We start from the raw sequence: 17,283 nt of genomic DNA, 5'->3' as shown, positions 1-17,283 counted from the left end.
TTCCAGTGAGGGATGACTCAACCTTTCACAGAATCATAGAATAGTTTAGGTGGGAAAAGACCTTGAAGATCATTGAATCCAATCATAAATCTAGCAATGCCAAGCTCACCACTAAACCATGTCCCTAACTGCTATATATACACCTCTTTAAAATACCTCCAGGGATGGTGACTCAGTCCTGGGCAGCCTCTTCCAGTGCTTGACAACCCTTTCTGTGAAGTAATAGAATCATAGAACCATTAAGTTTGAAAAATACTTCCAAAACCATCAAGTCTAACCGTCAGCCCAACAACACCATGCCCACTAAACCATGTCCTTAAGTGCCAGATGTATCCATTTTTCAACACCTCCAGGGATGGTGACCAAACCACTTCCCTAGGGAGCCTGTTCCAATGCTTCACCACTTGTTCAGTCAAGAAATTTTTCCTAATACCTAATCTAAAACTCCCCTGGCGCAACTTGAGGCCATTTCCTCCCATCCTATCATTAGTCATTTGGGAGAAGAAATCTACATCCAACTCACTACAACCTCCTTTGAAGAAACTGGAAGGAGCAATAAGGTCTCCCATCAGCCCTCTTTCCTGCAGACTAAACAACCAGAATTCCCTCAGCTGCTCCTCGTAAGACTCGTTCTCCAGCCCCTTCACCAGCTTCGTTGTCCTTCTCTGTACGCACTCCAGCACCTTTATGTCTTTCTTATAGTGAGGAGCCAAAAACTGCAGTACTCGAGAGTACAAGGACAGCCTCTAACTAAGTGCAACATCCAACAGATACCTTCAGTTTCCTAAAACACAGGCACTTAAAAATAGTAAGTGCAATGTATCGCCTCAACTTAAAGCCTTAGAGAGCTACAGAACCCCCACAAAAATGCTGTCTCATGTCTAAAACAGTCAATATTTGTAAAAAGTGTGTGTGTACCAGCATATAAGTGGTTTTGCTTGAGGAGGGTTTCTGAAGTTTACCCACACACTAAAATCATTGCCTCTACCACGTTTTAGCTACAGAAGTGCTGTAACTGGATTCACACAGAATAGCCTGCTCAATCAGTTCCAGTTTGGAGATCACAAGCTGCTGTCACTTCACTGGAGTTCTCCAACTCACCCCAGGAGTGTAGCAGGCTCAAAATAAGGGCACTGTTGTACAGGAGCCTTTCTCATTACTGCCTCTATGGTGTTAAAGATGGAGAGGACAACCCACAGTGCACCCAGCCACCCACTGGAAGAGCAGTGCTAGGAAAGCACAGCAATGTCTGCAGAAGCACATTGAAGTGTTTTACTATTGCTGGCCTACCTTGTTTGATTTCGGTTCAAGGGTTGGTCTTGGTGTATCTGCACAAGACTGTCAAAGGCAGTTGCCTCACAGTCATTTACACACAAATACCTTACAGCATTTGTAAGTCAATTCTAAGTAGCCTCCTTCATTAAAAAAAAAACAATGTATCTAGGGAAGTATTATAAAGAAGAGGCACTAAAGAACAGTAAAAGCCAATACTCTTGAAAGAAAGGATGCTAGGTAAATATAGAAACTGGTTGAAAGGCTGCTATTTCCCCATACTTACACAGAGCAGAAAGAAGAGGCTAAGACTACAAGATAGAGAATACACTTACACGTTCTAGCTGCCTTTTTATTAAGCAAGGGAGTACATTCGTTCTCACACTAAAAGCAATCTCAAAAAAAATTATTTATAGTCTGAAATGTCAAACTTCCTAAAGTATCTTTATTCTTCAGATAGTAAGGATGTGCAATGACATTGCTGCTTCTATCAGCCTAAGTGTTATGAATTACTGAATTGATTATATGTTATGGGCAAAACACTTCTTGTTGTGAAGGCATTATAGCAATTCTCCGCAGAATTGGGCTAAAGCCTGGATCAACTGAAAGGGCAAAAAAAGCCTCACCAAACTTAAGAAACTGAACTTTCTGTTCCAGAACATTGGCAACATACAAACAAGAATATTTACAATATTCACAGACTGACAGAAATCACACATTTACTTAAAAGACACCTTAGACAAATTAGTTTCAGACAGGCAACAAAACTTCAGCATCATAAATCTTTAAAGTCTTAGCAGTATCAGAATTACATCACAGATGAGAGCAGACCTGTCTCTATTCCTCAACATAGCTCTCATTATTTTTGAGATAACTGAAGTTTACCTGTTTATGTTTTGTGCAAGGCCAAGTAAGTACACTAGTACAACTGTATTTTCATCTTCTGGCCAGCTACTAGGGAACAACTTGCATACATACTTCTGACATTCACTCTTAAAACACAGAAAAAACGTTCCACAGCTTTCCTCCACATTCCCTAAAAAACTTTAATATAGATCTCACACGCAATTATCCAATGGCAGTAGATATCTACCTGTCTTCTTGCTAGCCCATCCATGAGAGAGCAGGTTGCTAGATGCTTCCTCATGCACTGCCTGTCACAGATGGGAGCTGGGCTCTAGAACGCAGTGCATATTCAGTCAGTAGTCAGCGACATAAAATCTCCGAGCTCTGGGACAGCACAGACCGTGTCATCAGACAGCATCCTGCTTAAAAATAACTAATTTAATATGATTCCACATGTATACATCTTTCTGATGCAGCGAGTACAAAATTTCAAGTTTAATTCACCTATCCTGCTTTTCAGTAAAGCATGATTTTAGTGCTGTGATGGTTTCAACATCCATTGTCTACATGGTTCCACCAAATGCTTCAATAAAATACTTCAAGTCCAATGCTGTTTACCCACAGTATCAGGTACTTTTGTATTAACTGAATCTCAACATCATTCTTTCCTGCATCATTTGCCTTTTAAAGGCAGCATGTGAAAGGTAAAATAGTGTCTCCCTCTTAAATATACAAAGTCCTTGACTTCCCTTACAAGACTATAAATCCAGAACACCTTGTCTGTCACCTCTTTTCAAGACACGTGTTACATTCACATTCCTTCTACCTAGAACCAGGAAAAAAAATCAGCGCCTTGGAATCAGGAGGTTTCTCCATGCAACAGGCACAAACAGTAAATTTATAGAATCACAGAATAATTAGGTTGGAAAAGACCTTTGAGATCCTCAACTCCAACTGTACCTGTCCACTACTAAACCATATCCCTAAGCACTTTATTTACTTGCTTTTTAAACACCTCCAGGGATGGTGACTCCGCCACCTCCCTGGGCAGCAACTCAGCCACCTCCCTGGGCAGCCTCTGCCAGTGCCTGATAACCCTTTCTGTGAAGAAATTTTTCCTAATGTCCAATCTAAACTTCCCCTGACGCAGCTTAAGGACATTCCCTCCTGTCCTATCACCTATCGCTTGGGAGAAGAGACCAACACCCACCTCTCTGCAAACTCCTTTTCGGTAGTTGTAGAAAGCAATAAGGTTTCACCTCAGCCTCCTCTTCTCCAGGCTAAACAACCCCAGTTCCCTCAACTGCTCCTTATTAGACTTGTTCTCCAGCCCCTTCACTAGCTTTGTTGCTTTGCTCTGGATGCACGCCAGGACCTGAATGTCCTTCTTATAGTAAGGGGCCCAAAACTTAACACAGTATTTGAGGTGCAGCCTCACCACTTCCCTGGTCCTGCTGGTCACACTGTTTCTGATACAAGCCAAGATGCTATTGGCCACTGGGGCACACTGCTGGCTTATGTTCAATCAGCTGTCAACCAACAACCTCAATCTGTTCTCCTACAGGCAGCTTTCCAGCCACTCTTTCCCAAGTCTGTAGCACTACATGGGGCGGTTGTGCCCCAACTACAGGACCCGGCATTTGGCCTTGTTGAACCCCATCACTCTGGCCTCAGCTCATCAATCCAGCCTGTTCAGATCCCTTTGAAGAGCCTCCCTACCCTCCAGCAGATCAACGCTTCCTCCCAGCTTAGCGTCATTCACGAACTTACTAAGGGTACATTCAATCCCCTCATCCAGGTTATTGATAAAGACATTGAACAGGACTGGACCCCGCACTGAGCCCTGGGGAACCCCACTTGTGACCAGCCTCCAACTGGAGTTAACTCCATGCACCACCACTCTTTGAGCCCGGCCACCCAGCCAGTTTTTAACCCAGCAGAGGGTGCACCTGTCCTGCCATTGGAAGACAGTTTCTCAAGTAGGACACCATGAGAAACGATGTCAAAGGCTTTACTAAAGTCCAGGTACACTATATGCACAGCCTTTCCATCATTCATTAAGTGGACCTTCCTTTCATAAACCTATGCTGACAGGGCCTGACCACCTGGTTGTCTTGAATGTGATGTGTGACAGAACACAAGATGATCCGCTCCATGATCTTCCCTCACACTGAGATCAGACTGACAGGCCAGTAGTTTCCTGGATCTTCCCCTCAGCATTACTTGTAAATGGGCATCACATTTGCCAACCTCCAGTCAAGTGGAACTTCCCCAGTCAGCTAGGACTGCTGGTAGATGACGGAAAGAGGTTTGGCAAGCACCTCTACCAGCTCCCGTAACAGCCTTGGATGGATCCAATCTGGCCCCACAGACTTATGAACGCCTAATTTACCTAGTAGGTCTCTAACCATTTCCTCTTAGGTCAAGGGAGCTTTGTCCTCCCTGTCTACTGGGTCACGAGGTTGAGTACCCAGGGACTATCTTACCTACTATTAAAGACTGAGGCAAAGAAGGCATTAAGTACCTCAGCTTTATTCTCACCCTTTGTCACTTTTGTTCGCCGTGCATCCAAGTAAAGGATGGAGATTCTCCTTGGTCATTCTTTTGTTGCTGGTATATTTGTAGAAGGATTTTTTTATAATCTTTCACAGAATGGGCCAGTTTAAGGCCTAGTTGGGCTTTAGCCTCTCTCCTTTTCCCTCTACATGATCTCACTTCCTCTCTGTAGTCCTGAGATGCCCACCCCTTCCTCCAAAGCTCATATATTTTCCACCTTTTCCCCAGCTTTCACCTAGAGGTCTCTGCTCAGCCAGACCAGTTTCCTTCCCCACCAGCTCATCTTCCGGCACACATGGACGGCTTGCTCTTGTGCCACCAGGAATTCCTTCTTAAAGAGTACTCAATCCTTGTCTCCCATATGGACAAGGGCTAGCAATCACAAGACTTCCCCCAGTTGCTTATAGAATAACTCATCAGCCTCCTCATTCTGGATGGGTGGTCTATAGTATACTCCCACCACAGTATCTGCCTTATTAGGGTTTGATTTTTTTTTTTTATTTTCAACCATAGACATTCAACCCTACCATCACTATCAATGAGTTTGAGGCTGTGGAAATTCTCTAACATAGATGACTACCCCACCACTTCTACTTCCTCACCCATCCTGGCTGAAGGGTCTGCAGCCATCCATAGCAGCACTCCAGCTATGCGAGTCATCCCACCACATTTCCACAATGGCAATTATTACAAAACAGGAGGACCACAATATAACTTCTAGCTCCTCTTGTTTACTGACCATGCTGTGTGCATTGGTGTAGATGCACCTCAGCTGGGCTGTTGATCCCACTACATTCCTAAGGGGAATAATCTTAATTCCTAAGCGACTACTCACTGAATTATATAACCCTTCTGTAGTGCCATTTGAAGTGCTATTCCTCACTGCCTGTGAGATGGCAGACCAAGGGTCTTTGCCGGCACATCCTCCCACAGAAAATGGAGTGCCATTCCCAGGTCTTTCTTCAATCAAGTCTGGTTATGTTCCCCTCCCCCATTACATCTAATGTCAAGCTTTATTAATGAGCCCTGCTAGCTTTTTACACACAGGTGTACCCCATCCTCAGACAGCAAGCTTGGTGATCCGCCTGTCAACCCATGATCAAAGAACCCAAAGTTTTGCTCCTCACAACATATTCAGAGCCAGTTATTTATTTCCCAGTGCTTCCTATTCATTCCCTCAACATTCTCAGTAGCTGGAATGACAGAGAAGAAAACAACTTGTGCCCCTAAACCTTTCCCCACACATCCCAAGGCCCTGAAATCCCTTTTAATTACTCTCAAATTTCTTACTGGGATTTTGTTACTACCTAATTGGAAAATCAACAGAGGATAATAATCCATGGGCCTGACCAGAGCTGGTAATTTTTTTCTTTACGGCTCTGACTGAGGCCCCAGGAATGCAAACTTCCCTGTGTAACAGCTCTGGTCTGCATATTGGTCCTTCTGTTCCCTTTAGAAGGGAGTCCTTTATGACAACAGCCCACTTCTTAACAGAGACTTACAAACCACTCAGCAAAATTAATACACCTCACACTTCTTGTTCAGTTCTACTTTTTTTGTTGTGTTCGTTGTGTATAATAATGCAGCTTGCAGTATAACCTCTGCTATCATAACCATCTGAAAACAGAAACACTTATCTTGGTAGTTACCCTAATGAGCAATACACATATCTTACCGTGTAGGCATATGCTTTTCTACACAGAATTATGAACAACTTACTGAAGCCATCTAAACACAATTCATATGCATCAACTGCTGAGAAAAGGTCTGAATTATACTTAAAAGATTTCATCTGTCATTTACATGACGTTACAGCTGTTGAGAACTGTCACTATAGTGTGCCACTGATTCTAAAAATCAAACTCATCCAGCATCATTGGGCTTATCCAGGGATCTTGAAGAAAAATAACTGAACTCCTCAAGAGAGAAAGAGCCAGTGCAGAATAAATAGCATGATACAAGCCTGTAGCTGCCAAGCAAGGAAGAGCATGAAGCACTGATGCTCTGCCTACGAGCACCATCACAAGGATACTGAAACTCTCTTATGACTGACTCTGCCTGGTAGTAACAGTCTCGTCCACTAGCATTGTTTAAATAAATGGCACCCTAGAAGAGTTAACAACTTAAGTTTTTTTTTAACTTGTACTGAACAAGACATTTTACCCAGCAGTGTATAATTGAAGTTATTTTCTACACAACTAAAATATCAATTTTTACAATTTATCCTTTAATAGTAGGCAAGATAACACATTTAAGCTTAAAATTAATTCCCGTACAGAGATTAAAGTAAGCATATAAATATTTTCAAAACCAGTCTGTTCTTCCTCTCTTTTAAGTACTAAAAAGCATAGCAAAAAGCCAACAACCACACAAAAAGCAAACATTTTCAATTAGAGTTTGAAGTGTTTTGTAACAAGATGAGAAACCATGACTTTCATGCAAATATATCAAAGCGCTATAACACGGCCATTCCTTTGTTTTCATATATGCCTATCAATCACTGCTGGGAAGGAAAGAAACAGAATGGTTGCACATGAACTAAATTCTGCTGGTTTAGAAGTACACATGTCCATCATAACAATCTTAGAAAAATTAATGTAGTCAAAGTGCAGCAGCCTACATGCTTAATTCTGGATCAAACCTTTATAAATTAATCTGTGCTTTGCACACCTACTGCAACCATTATCAACACGCTTTGCAGGTTGCAAATATAAGTTTGTCAGTCTTTTCCACAGATTTTAAGAGAACAAAGGACAGAATTACCCTCTCCAACACTTTAACACCCCAAACCTGAATTAGAAAACAACCAAAAACCCAAACCAAACACACCTAACCACACTGCGTAACACTGTTACAAATACAGCCCTCATACCCTGAACACATACAAAGAAAAACAAAACAAATCAAATTCCCAAGCTTATGTAGCTTACTAATACAGCACTGAAAAATCTTAACAGACTTAATTATACGTACAGTTCAGATTGTCTAACCTGTAACAGTAAATGTGGCTTACATATTTCTTACATATCTTTTTTTCCTAAGGATAATGGCTGCACAGAACAGAGTAACAACAACAAATAGCAACCAAGCCCAGCTGTTTTCATGTTAGCAAATAAATGCTAACAAATTTAAATGTCTACCAATTTAAACATTTTAAGGTATTTTCCCCCTCACCTTACTAAGAACTGATACAGCTGAGCATACATACAGTCTGATTTTCTGTCCTTCAAGTGAGTTTTACTCTACAGCTATCCAAAAAACTTGTGTATGATATCCCTGTAACTCCATATAATTTCCTACCATCTAAATTCTACATGATTTACAATCACAGAGTATTAATATTGTAACTTGAGAAAGAGGTAATCATATATTCTTAAAATGAAAAATACTGTATGGGCAATTAAATGCTATTCAAAGGTAACTTGAAAATAAATAATGTGAAATAAATAACCTAGGTTCATCTTTTAAGAGTCACAAAATGAGAATCAGAACCAGCTGGCAGTTCTGACAGAAATCAGCCATGTGCCCTTCCAGATACACATTGGCAGGGGAAGAAACCTATCCTAAACTAGACATCCCATGCAGAACTGAAAATCACATGCTGAACACAAACCCCACAGTTAAATCACACACACACACACAAAAAAAAAAGGTGCAATAAACTTTAAATTAAACTGTAAGTTTGTGGCATTGGTGGATGCAGCAGCCTTGATATTTACGTTTTGTCATTTCTGTACGGTCTCTACACACCTTGAGCAAGCATTAAAAGCCCATTGTCACACGTCTGCATTTAAATACATTTCAGCTGAATACAATGCAAGTCTTGACTGAAATCAAATAATTTCTGATGGAAACTGATCATCAGATTTGTATACTATCAAAACATGTATACTGCCCAATCCGGGAATCAATTTCTTGTTACAATGTATATTTCTAACTAAGTGTAAGCACTGATAAGGAAGAGATCATTTTTAGAGAGGAATCATGGAGAGAAAGTTATTTATTAGAAACGGGTTTTCCCATACAGGTAGTATCTTACCAAAGCCACCAATTACTTACTGATAGCACTCATGTAAAAGGGAAACTTGATAGCCTTCCTATTTTCAAACACTTCTCACTCTCTTTGAAAAAGAAAGCTGAGAAATGCCCTTGTGATTTGCCTTGGGCTGAATTAGAAAGTGCACTTGAAAACACCTATGTACTCTCAAAGCTATTCAGCCTCTTATTAACAACAACATTAAGTCTCAAGAGTTTCCTGTTAAACAAATGAAATCTTCACTAGGCATTATAAGTTTCATTTGGCCGCAGCTGAAATCCACTGATAAGGAAATCTATGCCAAACAACACAACTGGTTTGCAACTAAAATAGCAACACCTGCCCTAAAACATGCAGTATCAAACCTGTATCTGTAAGACAGATGGAGAGAGAAATTCCCCCATCATGTTTATCTTAATTAGAGGGTTAGGCTTAGGCAAAATTTAAGAGGGGAAAAAAAGCACCAAAACACAAGACAGAGCTACAATTAACCTAAGCTGCTACAAGCGTGGCTAAATAACCTACTAAAACGTACAGCGGGAAACTGCCTCTTTATTGATTTTGACCATCTGCCTGCACTAGCTGGTACAAAGGGAAAACTTGCATCATATGGTAATATTCTGCTTGTGGGTCCCTAGCCTCACATAACTTAGTTTCCTAAAATTAATAGATTTTCTCGTTGACTTTAAATGGAGCAGGCATAAAGAGAGAGATATCTCAGGAAAATGAAAGTGGGGAGGAGGAGAAGCAAGAGCAGTGAATAAGATAATACTGTTTAGCTACCATCTCCAAAATTTCACAAGACAACATGCAAGCTACTAAAAGCAGAATCATTAGCATTGTCATCAACACATTAATAAAATAAGACTAGGAACAGATGGAAAGATAGAGGATCTACTTTCCCTTCCTCTAATGTGCCTTCAAACATAGCAAAATATTTGAAAAGCAAATTAAAAAAAAAAAAAGTAGACCACAGGGGACTACTGCATCATTTTTCTTAATCAAAATTCATTCTAAGACACTTCACTGATTTTCTTGGCCGGCATATTATCAATAAATACTTTTAGGAATCTTCATTAAGCATTTCTACAGCCAAAATATAGACCACCAGAGACTGTTTTTAAATATACTATGCGAAGTGATTTCACAAGAGGATTAAAATGCCACCATGAAAGTTTTATCTAAATTTAAAGATTCCTTTAAAGCAGCAGAACAAAACATTTCTATAGAGGAGCCTATCCACATCTTGAAACTGCATCAATATGACAATAACAAGTTTAGCAACTGATTAATTCAGCCTAGTTCAGTTTTTGTACAATGAATCTAAATACACAGAAGAAAAAATTGATTGTTATTTTTTCATTTCAAGGTAGTGTACAGGGCACAAAAAAAACCATGAGATTTTTAATTAAAAAGTCTCCCCTTTCTAAATAAAATTGCATACTATATTAGGGCTTATTTGCAAATACGTTCTCCCTAGAAAAGCTTACAAGCAAACTGAACAATTTTCCACTTTGCAACTGCACTGTTCTGCACTAAGGGTGAAAGAGAAAAACTGGGTGCTGCTCACACCGTGTGTGTCACCATGCACTGTGAGGCACCAGAACTGAAGTCAGCCCATGGGTATGCGTGGGCTTGCAAAGCAGCTTCCTCCACCACACCAGAAAAAAACACAAAAACACACCCCACACCACCACTGCCCTTCATGCCACACTTCCTGTGCCAAAAGATTCTTGTCTTGCTGTGGCCCAAAAATAGTTATCTTAAAATAAATAAATAAAACCCAAACAAGTAAAGAATTAAAAAACGCCAGTGATAAGAGGACTGCACCTTTTAGTGCTTCTTCCCCTTACCAGACTCCTACAACACAACGTATTCTGAAGGGAAGATTTTGTTACTTTTCTAAGGGAGACTATTCAGAAAAACCACCTAACTGAATAGCGGGAACAAAACTGGAAAAGCTTTCCCAGGAGAAGAGAAAGAATGTGTCTACTAGGAGGTAGTTATCAACACCATTTGCAGTAGCTAAACCTATTTCAAAACGTTATGGTCCACTAAAGTCTCATTCTGCACTAGGATAACCATAACAAAAACAACCAGTATTGGAAATGTGGACTTTTCTAGCAGAACGTTACAGCTTGGTCCATCCTAGAGTGAATAACAAGCAGCTCCAATTCCATCACCTTGCCTGATGACTTTAACTGAACTACAAGATGCAGTAAGCATTGCTCTCCTCAGAGGAAAGCAACACCTACTACTCTTATAATTACAACATTCCAGCATCCAAACTGCCATTTTAATATTGATTAAATTATTATCACAGAAATATTAGTCCAGTCCTTCTTCATGAGAAAAATATGGTTTGTCAAAATGCACCACTGATTAATGGAAATCTGACCACAGGCCATATTGGTTACAACGTAGTTTTTGACACAGATATAGAGTCATTGAATCTTTAGGCTGGAAAAGACCTTGGAGACCACCAGCTCCAACTGTACCTGTCCACTACCAAGCCATATCCCTAAGCACTTCATCTCCCCACCTTTTAAATACCTCCAGGAATGGTGACTCAACCACCTCCCTGGACAGCCTCTGCTAGTGCCTGACAAGCCCTTCTGTGAAGAAATTTTTCCTAATGTCCCATCTAAACTTCCCCTGACGCAGCTTAAGGACATTCCCTCCTGTCCTATCACCTATCGCTTGGGAGAAGAGACCAACGCCCACCTCTCTGCAAACTCCTTTCAGGTAGTTGTAGAGAGCAATACGGTCTCGCCTCAGCCTCCTCTCCTCCAACCTAAACAACCCCAGTTCCCTCAGCTGCTCCTTATAACACTTGCTCTCCAGCCCCTTCACCAGCTTTGCTGCTCTTCTCTGGATGCACTCCAAGACCTCAGTATCTTTCTTACAGTGAGGGGCCCAAAACTTAACACAGTATTTGAGGAGCAAGTCTCTGCACACAATGCATAATAATGTCCCCAAAACACAAGAGATACAGTATTTCAGTTGGCCAAGTTAGTGCAAGATAAATAGAAAGTTGGACTACTGTTGCTGGGTACCAACATTCGCTAGATAAAAGGAAAAAACTATTTCTGCACCGCTTAGCATCTAAACAAATAACAAAATGCATTATCAGACAAGAGCAACAGCTCTGCTTTCGGGGGAAGTCTCGCAGTAGACCAAAAGTAACCATAACCTGGTGATAAAACTTGTTTCACAGACATGCTTCAAAATACTGCACACACAGTACTATTTTCTTCACGTCAAAGTTAGGCAACACATGCTTTGAAATTAAGTGACAATCTTAGAACTTCTCCATGTCTTCTCTTAAGCAGTTTACATCAGCATCACAAAAATACACAAGATTCGACAGATCTGACAACATTAGTACTTGTGATTGCATGATTATTTTAGGGTGCTCTTGTTTTGCAAACTCTACTCAGAACTGATTTTGGCCACAGGTCTACTTTCTTTAACCTGACAAACAGTCCTACAGTTGTGCCCCACCATCCATCCCCATCTACCTGTGTCCCACCCAAAACCACTCAAGAAAGTCAGACGGCAGAAGCAGGCTATTAAATGGAAGGAAGTACGGGGAATCAGCCACTGCGAATGCCTCCACCATTCAAGGATAAAAGAAAGCACTCAGTCACCCTAAGGCAAACACAAAACATAAAACTGCTGCCAAGCTCGAGTTTTTAAGGTGAGACAATGAAAGATGAAGCAGGTCACTAAAGCTTATTTACACTCTGTTGTTCCCTGTTAGTCACCATTACCTTCCAATCCTACTAGACACACAAACCAATCTGTTCCGCACTCCAATGACTGAACAGTGCTCCTAGCTCTGTTTCCACCTTAACACCAATGCAACTTTTGGGCACAGGACCCTACTTGCTCTGCCACAAGCATGAGTGGAACAAACGCTTGGACACACCTTTGCACACTCGCCACAAACCTCTAGTATTTCCAAGATCTTTAGTTTAGGCAGAAGAGAGAAACAAAGCCAGAGCTGTAACCAGCAAAGTGACAATTTATCCAGCTATTCTTAAAAACATGCAAAGCAAATGCACTGAAAATAATTCATCTCCCTTGACTCCCTTGGTGTTTGGAATGACTATGCCTCTTCTACCAACATAAACAAATTAAGAGCTAACACCACCTACAACAAGACTATTCATTTACTATTTTCAAATTGATCTGTGAGCCCTATGGATAGACTTAACGAATTAAAACTTCTCCTAGCAAACATACATGTTACAGTAGCTATGCACAGCATGAATGCAGCAATTAAAAAAAAAAAAAATCACTTACCAGAGAGGTAAGTGTAATTATGGCTAGTAAGTATACTAGTATTTGTTTATGATTAATACTGTACACCTTCTTCACCTTGCTAAACCCATGGCTCAGGATTAGTTTGAGAACTTACCACGTATCTCCAAGCAGTAAGTTACCATAAAATAAAATAACAAAGTACATAACTTCAGAGATGGCGATGGAAAACAGTTTGACTAACACTACAAGAAAGCATATAATTTCTATTAAACATGCACCACTTAAAAAAACACCCTGAAGGCTATCTGATGTCACATCAAACTAACAGCACTGATTTACAGAGTCAAGAAAACCTAGAATATTTTTGTCAAAAGTATCAATGGTATTTGTAAATCAGACAAATAAAATGTTCGCATTTACAAGGCACTCATCACCACCACTCTTTTAAGCACTCCTGAACACCAGAGAGTGTGCTAGGTAATTCATACACAGATCCCACTCGGCAGCACAGCGCTCATCTTTCCCAATCGGATTTCAGGGGCCTGAAATTTCTTCAGCATCTATTTTTCATCCTTTTCTTGAGTTTTAGGAGGCTAAGCAAAACCCAGAAGTCAATGGAGCCATTGCCACCTGAGCCTGAGCGATGCTGGATGGGAATGGCTGCAGTGTTCACCTACAATCCAAGTCATGTACGATCACAGTCGCCTCCTGGGCTACACAAGCTGGCATCTTTCCCAGCAGTTGCCACACCATGAAAATGATGCATACAAATGAAATCCTGAAATAAACACTTTAAAACAATGGCTTAAATGGCTGAACAACTAAACTCAGCAGCTGGAGACACAAAGCATTCCCAACAGCAAACCACACATCTTACGCTTGTGAAACCCCTAAAATACATTCTTATTAGCAAGCTCCACATCACACCTAGCAACCAAACCCCAAGTCTGGGCTGCAGCATCATGCTCCCTGAGGCCAGAAAACAAGCAAATAAATAAATAAAGGATAATAAAAACAGAGAGCATCACAAACACACCTTATGCAGGAAGGGCTTCAAGGAATGAAATATACTTTCTACCACCAACTTCAATACAACATCTAATTCAATGAATACTGATAGTACAATCTGACCTTAGACCACTCAGACCTGTTCTTAGGAGCTTCTCTGACAAACATTTTTAGACTTAAAGTCACGTTTTTCCATCAAAGAAATAAAAGAATGCAGGAGGAAGACTCCACAGAGCGATCTGGGCAATTTAATTCATCAGAAACACTACGCTACTACATACAGTCCACTAAAAACTGTGTAGTACTGCACTGGTGTACAGAAGAGTTAAAAATTTACCGATTTTGTGGTAATAAAAGGGAGTTAATAGCCTAAAATGTAGAATATAATCTCAGCAGCTGAAATATTGCAAATCCTACGCTCTGTTGCTTAGATGAAGGAAAATAAATAAGTACAACAATTTATGCAAAAGAAGTCACATCTTGGAACCTTCAAACTAAGAAAAATTAAATCAAAACATTACGTTTTCACATTATCACAAAAAAAAAGTCTTTTTTATCTCAACACTGAAAAATTTCCTGGCTTTTGTTCCCTGAACATTCAATTTTCTCTGCAACTACCTCTAAGCACACAGGATTTATGATGACATTGTCCTAAGGAACTGCAGGGGTTCTAGATGCCAATAAAGATTATGTATGAAAAGAAAGATAACTACTATTCATTGTGTCTGCACAGATAAATAAACCTGCTCACTTCTTTCATTTTGACTGTTACCTCTACTAATCCAACTACGATAATCAGGACAGTAAGGACTTAGGATTTAGATCCGAAAACAAAAGGCTTCTCGCACCTCTACCAGCCCAACTTACGTGGCTACACATGTACCACACACACACACATCTTTCGAGATGTTTTCACGCACTTGGGGAAAGGGTAAAGCCCCGATAATGAGGAACCAGAGAACTAATCGAAAAGCAAAGTGCTGGTTCGAGTCCAAATGGAAGTTACCAAAATCGGAGCAGGAACGCGTTTCCCGACACCCCCGTTCTAGTCAGTCGTGCAGTAGCACGTCGGGAGAAAGCCACGCCAGACAGAAGAAAGCAACACGTGGGCAGAGACCTCCGGTGCGACCGACCCCGCGGCACCGGCCGGGAGCGCCCGGCAGGAGCGGGACCGGGACCCCGACCCAGGGCCGGCGCGGGGTACCGGGGCTCGGGCAGCCGCCAGCGCGCGTCCCCGACACCGCGGCCGGGGCAGAACGGAGTCCGCCGGCTCCGGGCAGCCCACGGGAGGCGGGAGAAGGGCCCCCGGCAGCCGCCACCGCACTGACGGCCGCTTTTGTTCTCCGCGGAGAGCGGCACGGACCCCGCCGGCTGCGCCCGCTCCGCGCCGGCCGGGAAGAGTCCGTCTCCTGCCACCCTACCCACCTCTTTTCGGCCTGGGGAAGCTCTCGTGCAGGTGAAAGACGACTTTCTCCACAAAGTGCTGAATGTTGCTGTGCTCCGGCCCTCTGACGAACACGATCCAGTCGTGGGTGAAGCCCTCCACGGTGGGTTTCCTCCTGACCTGGGCTCGGTGTCCCAGCTCCAGCTTCACCTGGACGGCGCACTGCGAAGGGAGAGGCGGGGAGCGCCCGCTGAGCGCCCCGGGACACACCGGCACGGCGGTACCGACAAACCCGGCGAGGGGAACCAAACAGAAAGGCACCACAAATATGTAAAAATAAATAAATCTAAAAAAAAAAAAAAGAAAGAAAAACACCGGCCCCGCAGGCGAGGGCGAAAAGCAGCCCCGTCGCCAGCGCGGTCTCGCAGCCGGGCGCCGCTGTCAGGTTCGCAGCGCGTCCCATCCCAGCGCGGCGACAGGAACGTGGCCGCGGCGACACCCGCCGCCTCCCCCCGGACGGGTGCGTGCGGGCTCCGGCAGCGGCGGGGGCGCGGGGAAAGCCGCAGGCGAGGAGAAACTCCCCGCTGCGCCGCGCCGAGCCCTTCCCGGCGGGCGACGGTACTCACCGAGCCGGCCATGCCTGGGTCGCCGGTGCCGCCGGGACACTCGGTCCTGTCCCCCGCCCCCACCCCGCGGCGTTAATTCATGAAGATGCGGAGGCGACGGCGGGCGAGCGGAGGAGCGGACATCTCCCCTTCCCCTTCCCCCTCCTCCCCTCCTCCTCCTCCTCCTTCTTCTCCTCCTCCTCTTCTTCCTCCTCCTCCTCCTCCTCCCTCGCCCCGCGCCGAGCCCGCGGGCGGCCCCAGCGCTCTGCGCGGCCCCGGCGGCGGTGGCTGCGCGCGTGCGCGGCGCGGCCCGCCCGGCTGACACCGAGGCGCGGACGGAGCGGCGGGCGGGGGCTCGGCCCGAGTGGCGGGGCGGCGCGAGACCCTCCGCCCGGCCCCGCCCCGCCCCGCCCGCAACAGGTTGAGGGGTAGAGGAGGGCGGGGGGCGTGAAGGGCAGCGAACCTGAGCGAGGGACAAAAGAGAAGCGGGGAACGCGGTCCTCTCGGAGAGACCCCCTGTCCGCACGGGGCAGAGGTTAAGGACAAGGAGCATCCTCCCCAGACCTTCAGCCCGCGCCTCGTGCCCTGTCTCTTAAAAGCACACCCCTCCCCCCGATAAACCCTCTCGAAAATACGAAGGGGAAAAAGAGGCGAAAGAAATGCCCTGGCCGCCCCGGTACGGCAGGTGACGACGGGCGGGAGAGGACGCCGCGGGTGTTGGAGCGATCCCCGTGGCACCGGCTGCTGCTCCTGCTGCGAGCGCGCTGATGCTCTTTTAAAACAAGAGTTACCGCCTCAGCGATCCCCGTGTCCCGCGAGGTAACGCGCCGATTCCTGCCGCGGGAACGTGCCCGTGAGGAGCTAGAAGCGATTTACCGCCCGCGGCTGACCCGCGGGGCCGATGCTTATGAGATGAGCGCTTCCCGGCAGTCACGAAACAGCCCCACACTGCCCACAGTAAAACCGCGAGAAAAAGTGTTTCTATCGGTTCGATAATCATGTTTTCGATGACTTTTCTGATTACGATTACGACTCAATAGCTCGACGGTCAACGCGGCGATCCTCTCCCAGCTCTACATCCAAGCGAAACTCCCTCCCTGGGCGTTCCAGATTCCACCATGGGATGGCGCATGGAGTCATTGCGCTGCTGTCCTCATTTGACCTCTCCAGAAGCCTCCTGAATATCCACCGGTTCCTATCTTCTCTCTTTTCTCTCGGGTACGAAAAACGCATATTACAGAAATTCTAACTCAATAGTCACTTCAAAACTACCGAGCTGTATCTTATTTTTCTGACAAGTGTTGTTA

The 17,283-nt window shown here is 43.9% G+C and overlaps 1 protein-coding gene across 1 annotated transcript in view; it reads right to left on the bottom strand.

Moving 5' to 3' along the window:
* The window catches only part of MLLT3 (MLLT3 super elongation complex subunit), a 111,016-nt gene extending 94,883 nt beyond the window's left edge, over positions 1-16,133 (bottom strand). The window contains exons 1-2 of the mRNA XM_069881203.1: positions 15,998-16,133; positions 15,413-15,593 (exon numbers count right to left, since the gene is read on the bottom strand). Of these exons, the coding sequence (XP_069737304.1) occupies positions 15,413-15,593; positions 15,998-16,009 (193 nt within the window). The 5' untranslated portion in view covers positions 16,010-16,133. The remainder of the gene's footprint in view (positions 1-15,412; positions 15,594-15,997) is intronic.
* Between the last annotated feature and the right edge of the window lie 1,150 nt (positions 16,134-17,283).

The sequence above is a fragment of the Phaenicophaeus curvirostris genome, chromosome Z, assembly GCF_032191515.1.
Source record: "Phaenicophaeus curvirostris isolate KB17595 chromosome Z, BPBGC_Pcur_1.0, whole genome shotgun sequence".
Lineage (NCBI taxonomy): Eukaryota > Metazoa > Chordata > Aves > Cuculiformes > Cuculidae > Phaenicophaeus > Phaenicophaeus curvirostris.
The sequence above is the reverse complement of the archived record's forward strand: the minus strand, read 5'-3'. Positions and strand labels throughout refer to the sequence as shown.